The sequence below is a fragment of the Esox lucius genome, chromosome 7 (genome assembly GCF_011004845.1).
Source record: "Esox lucius isolate fEsoLuc1 chromosome 7, fEsoLuc1.pri, whole genome shotgun sequence".
NCBI classification, from domain to species: domain Eukaryota; kingdom Metazoa; phylum Chordata; class Actinopteri; order Esociformes; family Esocidae; genus Esox; species Esox lucius.
In genome coordinates, this window is record NC_047575.1 from 29,473,726 (window position 1) to 29,479,725 (window position 6,000).

Sequence of the window (6,000 nt, forward strand, 5' to 3'; positions counted from 1 at the left end):
GCAGAACAGCATCGCTCCACCACTGTTTTCCATCATTACTACAAATGTCTTCACTGACAAGCCTCTCTCACCCTCTTCTCCCTTCTCCACTTCCATCCTTCACCCCCCCCCCCCCCCCAGTGTGATCAACCTCACTCTCCCCACACAGGAGGGCAACTTCGTCACTAAGATGGCCCTGTATAAGAACTCGTCATACCGCCAGCCGTACCGCGAGGGCGAGGTGGTGCTCAGCACGCGGGACGTCCTTTTTGTCGGGGTGTTTGTGGAGGGGGCGGACGAGAACCAGCTCATCCTCATCGTTAACATGTGCTGGGCCACGCCGTCCCGCTATAGCAGCGACAGGCTCCGCTACATTATCATCGAGAAAGGGTGGGCTCGGCGTCACGTTCAGAACGTCTGCAGATAAAATAACACCCTGTCACACCCTGTATGATAAATGGTACACAGGTCGGCAGGTAGGACTGGGGGAAATGACCGCGCTACGCGTTTCATCTCTGTGTACATAGTTGTCCCAACGTGAAGGACAACACCATCGGCATGGCGGAGAACGGAGTGTCCCTCACCTGCCGCTTCCACGTCACCGTCTTCAAGTTCATCGGGGACTACGACGAGGTCCACCTCCACTGCGACGTGTCGCTGTGTGACCACGAGACCAGCGCCTGCAAAGTGGTGGGTGAACCCTGAACGCAGCCCGCTGGACGCAGTGCTGAACACTGACCAGCAACCACTGTAAACCGTGTACAGGGATACCTTGGGGTGTTCGTGATTGGAGAATGATAAATCGGACGTTGCGAAGCATTGATCAAATCAGTCAAATGTATTTATGACGCCCTTTTTTACATCAGCAGATGTCACAAAGTGCTTTTACAAAAGACCCGGCCTTAAACCCCAAGGAGCAAGCAACAGTAGTTTTGAATTTCAGTGGCTAGGAAAAACTTACTAAGAATGCCCAAATTTAGGAAGAAACCTAGTGAGGACCCAGGCTCAGAGGGGTGACCAGTCCTCTTCTGGCTGTGCCGGGTGAACAAATTAAAGGTACAAATTGTAATAATTAATAAATGCATGTGGGCTGAGTCCAGAGTCTATTTAAACCTAGTCCAGGTCAGAAGCATGACCAGATGGACAAGGACAGGGACAACACAGGGTGGGGGGCGGGGGGGCAGCTAAAATCAGCACAGTGGCAGCTGAAATTGTCAGGTATCATCTTGAACTGCAACACAACCAATTGACCAAAGCATGCTTACAATAGTTATGTTATGCCCCCTTGTGTGTGTGTGTGTGTGTGTGTGTGTATGTGTGTGTGTGTGTGTGTGTGTGCGTGCGTGCGTGCGTGCATCCGTCTGTGTAGAACTGTCCCCACAACAGGAGGATGTACTCAGACTACAGCAATAATCACAAGGAGCAGATCTTGACTGTTGGACCCATCAGAAGGAGAGGTACAGATCACTGTCACATACTTTTGTGCATCAGTGTACAGCTCAGTGTCTGTGATACACACATACCTTCTTAGTGTAGTGTATGTACGTGCACAATCGGTGTGTGCATTGTCTTTTGTCCATGTGCAATATCAGCATGCATTGTGTGTGTATGATGTGTAAATCCCTATGTGTATGTGTGTGTTTGCCAGAGTCTGACTGGTGTGAGGTGGGGAATGGAGGCTGTGATCAGATCTGTACCAGTAAAGGGATGGGAGCTGTGTGTAGCTGTGTGACTGGGATGCTGCAGAGAGATGGCAAGACCTGTCGAGGTAAACACACAATCATCCTCTCACAGCTATGTGTTACACACAGCTTTTAATAAGTTACTCAAGGTACCAAAAAACTGACAAAGTCTGTCAATTTTCCCAAAAGTCCATGGTTTTCCTTAAGTCCTGAACAGAAAGAGCAAGAAATCTGCAGTTCTCAGAACCGTTGGGCCCTCTTCCATCTCTTCTGAACCTTTATGAACCTTTAAACTGCCCTTCATAATAAATGTTATTTCTTTTTATTCCCTCCATCAGCTGTTAGCTCCAGCATTGACCTACGACCTGCTCTTCTTTCTCTGGCCCTTAACATCATGGTGTTTGTGTTTGTGGCTCACACAGACACTTTCCTCTTCTCCTAACCCTGGGCGGACAGTGAGAGAGAGATGAAACCGGTGAAAAGAGAAAAGGAAAACAGTATAACACAAATTAACAGCAAACAATAGGAGAGCAGGCAGATAAACGTCCTGCTCACTGCCACAGAGATTGTCACAGCAACCAATCACAAAGCCCAGAGACCCTTTTCGCCGGATGCACTAAATCATCAGAACAACCGCTCACAAGACTGGGGCCCTGGTCCAGCTATGAAACTACTGTTCCCCTTTTAACAGCCCTGCTATGAAACTACTGTTCCCCTTTCAACAACCCAGCTATGAAACTACTGTTCCCCTTTCAACAACCCAGCTATGAAACTACTGTTCCCCTTTCAACTGCCCTGCTATGAAGCTGTATGACTGTCAGTAACATACAGATTTATGCTCTGGTAGATGTGTCTTGACAAAAAGGTTAGTCAATGTCATTGCTATATTAAGTGCCTACGTGATGGCACATGTGCCATCCTCTATCAGAAACCAAAAAAAACGAGTCAGATATTTTACAAATTATATTCTCAGAAACGTTGTATTCAAATATAATGTATATTGTGAAAGTGACATTTATTTTAAAAAATAATATTTTTGTTTATTTTATGCACACCATACAGTTTTTGTGAAAACCAGTGTTGGTTCATTTCTGTAGACCGATGTCAATAACTAAAGAAACCTGGGTCATCTCTTCTACTTAGTCCAGTGGATAAGAACCAAAAATATCCCAAGATTGTTTATTTAATTTTATGATTGGCATATCAAACCTGTTTCATTAATACTTTAATGTCTAGGGTTAGTGGAGGCAGTCTGTGAGGCTTGGAAGTCAACTAGGGTGCTAAAATAGTCTCCATTCTGATTTCCTGTTGGAAGAAAATAGGGCAAAATCATTTTGAACAAAATCAAAACTACTTTGTAATGTTACGTCCTGCCACCAAGCGAACCGCGCAGACAATGTAAACAATAATGTATTATCTTTTGTCAGATTTACTGTAACTACATCAGGCAGAGCAGGGACACAAAGATGTTTATTTTTGCAATAGAACAAAACCCAAAACTAAGCAAAGGTGAAACTTAAACTAAGAGGAACAACTAAAGAGTTTCATGGCAGAGATGTCTCCTTTTGATCAATGGACTCGGTGGCTGGTGAGGCAGGAGCGGTCCTGAGATTCTTACCAGTCAATGAGATATGGCGAGAAACACAAAAATAATTATATTGTTTGGAAATAATTTACCAAATCATTCTGAATGGCTGCCGTTTCATTAAAATGGTCCTATTTGACTCACAGGCTTCCCATGCTGTTTAATGTTCTTGAATTATTTTTAAAAAATTCCTCTAATGGGACTAACGGTTCTCAGCACGTGAATGGATAATGTTGCTATATCATGTCACAGAAAGATGCTCAGCCTACCCCAAATAGGTAGCAATAACATTTTCAGTAAAAAATAAATAAATAGCAATAACTGAAATATGTCATAACATTTTCAGTACCGATGTTGTATGTGATGTTATTATATTTTCCACTGGCATTTCCATTTTGAATTTCCATTTAAGATGCTCAAAGGTGAAAGACAATAGAGACAATTATCCCATTTTAGAAAAACAATTTCCAGAATAAACTGAACAGTTCTCATTGTTGTAAAGTGTGTCTCTATTATGTCTATCATCTACATGCATTCATGCTTTTTTGCTTTTATGAAAGCATAACCTCAACTTGAAATGATCTATGCTTTAAGTTATAGTAGTTGTAGTAAGATAATGGTAGTTAGGAATTGTAATTTCTGGTGATTCTACAGAGGTTTTTAATCTTTTTTGTCATGACCCCAGAAATGAACAATGTTATCTATTTAAATTGGAGGGCACATTCCTTGAAAAATAGCTATTGATTGATTTGTAATAGTAAAACTTTTGGAAGGACTTTTTGTGAATTTCACAAAAACACCAAGGAAAAACACCAAGCAATAATAATTTTTAAACAGTTATTTTACATACTCAGATAAGATATTTTTATGTCCAACAATGACCTGGGAGCAATTGTGGTTAACTGTCTTGGTCAGGGACAGAACAAGGTATTGAGAATCATAGGGCCCATGCCTAATCTTTTCAACTTTCTGAGGGGAAGGGGCACCTTCTCTTCAATGTTTTTTCCTGCAGTTCACGATCAACTTGTTCATCTTTCTGACAAGAAGGAAGATGTTGTCCTGTAAGCATACCGTTGTGCCATGTCTCTACAGGTGCATCTCAAAAAATTTGAATATCGTTGAGAAGTTAATTATTTCCTGTAATTCAAATCAAAAAGTGACATATTTTAGAAATATCAAATGAAAATATTTCAAGCCTTTTTTATTTCAATATTGATGATTACGGCCTACAACTCACGGGAATCAAAAATCCAGTAATCCAAAATATTATAATAAAAAAAATTTAATACAGAAATGTCGACCTGAGAAGAGCTCTAATCAGCTAATTAACTGCAAAGGTTTCCTACAGTGAGGGAAAAAATTATTTGATCCCCTGCTGATTTTGTATGTTTGCCCACAAATCTATGCGGTACTGTCAAGAGGAAAATTAGATACACCAGACCCAACAACACAGACGAGCTGAAGGCCGCTATCAAAGCATAACACCTCAGCAGTGCCACAAACATACAAAATCAGCAGGTGATCAAAAAAAAAAATCCCTCACTGTAAGAAACATTTGCAGTTAATTAGCTGATTAGAGCTCTTCTCAGTTTGACATTTCTGTATTATATATTTTTATTCTAATATTTTGAGATTAAAATGTAAATCAATTTATAAAATTTTTGACATGCGTTTTTCAGATTTTTTTTGTTGTTATTCTGTCTCTCACTGTTCAAATAAACATACCATTAAATTTATAGACTGATAATTGCTTTGTTAGTAGGCAAACAAAATCAGCAGGGGATCAAAAGTTTCCCCTCACTGTAAGTATGTTAATTTATGCAGTCAGTACTTGGTCAGGGCTCCTTTGTACAAATTACTGCATCAGTGCAGCGTGACATGGAGGCAATCAGCCTATGGCACTGCTGAGGAGTTGTGGATGCCCAGGTTGCTTTGATAGCAGCCTTCAGCTCGTCTGTGTTTTTGGGTCTGGTGTATCTAATTTTCCTCTTGACAGTACCGCATAGATTCTCTATGGGGTTCAGGTCAGGTGAGTTGGCTGGCCAATCAAGCACAGTAATGCCATGGGCAGCAAACCAGCTACCAGTTGTTTTAGCACTGTGGGCAGGTGCCAAGTCCTGCTGGAAAAGGAAATCAGCATCTCCATAAAGCTTGTCAGCAGATGGAAGCATTAAGTGCTCTAAAATCTCCTGGTAGACGGCCCTGCATTGACTCTGGACTTGATAAAACACAGTGGACCAACACCAGCAGATGACATGGCACCCCAAATCATCACTGACTGTGGAAACCTCACACTGGACTTCAAGCAACTTGGATTCTGTGCCTCTCCACTCTTCTTCCAGACTCTGGGACCTTGATTTCCAAATAAAATGCAAAATCCTCTAGTCTGAGGAGAGGATTTTTGACCAGTGAGCAACGGTCCAGTCCTTTTTCTCCTTCACCCAGATAAGACGCTTTTGACGTTGTCTCTGGTTCAGGAGTGGCATGACACTAGTAATGCAACACTTGTAGGCCATTTCCTGGACACGTCTGTGCGGGGTGGCTCTTGATGCTCTGATACCAGCCTCAGTCCACTCCTTGAGAAGCTCCCCCAAGTTCTTAAATCTGTGTTGCTTGACAATCCTCTCAAGGCTGCGGTCATCCCTGTTGCTTGTGTGCTCTTACCTACCCCACTTTTCCCTTCCAGTCAACTTTCCATGACCTAATGGAGGGTGTCAATAAGTGTCAGCAGTCTTCCCCATGATTGTGGTTGTG

At 42.2% G+C, this 6,000-nt stretch overlaps 1 protein-coding gene across 1 annotated transcript in view; it reads left to right on the plus strand.

Annotated features, from left to right (window-relative positions):
- Positions 1 to 3,677, plus strand: part of tecta (tectorin alpha) — a 43,271-nt gene extending 39,594 nt beyond the window's left edge. The window contains exons 30-34 of the mRNA XM_034293223.1: positions 121 to 369; positions 507 to 669; positions 1,349 to 1,436; positions 1,628 to 1,747; positions 2,000 to 3,677. Of these exons, the coding sequence (XP_034149114.1) occupies positions 121 to 369; positions 507 to 669; positions 1,349 to 1,436; positions 1,628 to 1,747; positions 2,000 to 2,103 (724 nt within the window). The 3' untranslated portion in view covers positions 2,104 to 3,677. The remainder of the gene's footprint in view (positions 1 to 120; positions 370 to 506; positions 670 to 1,348; positions 1,437 to 1,627; positions 1,748 to 1,999) is intronic.
- Positions 3,678 to 6,000: the final 2,323 nt, after the last annotated feature.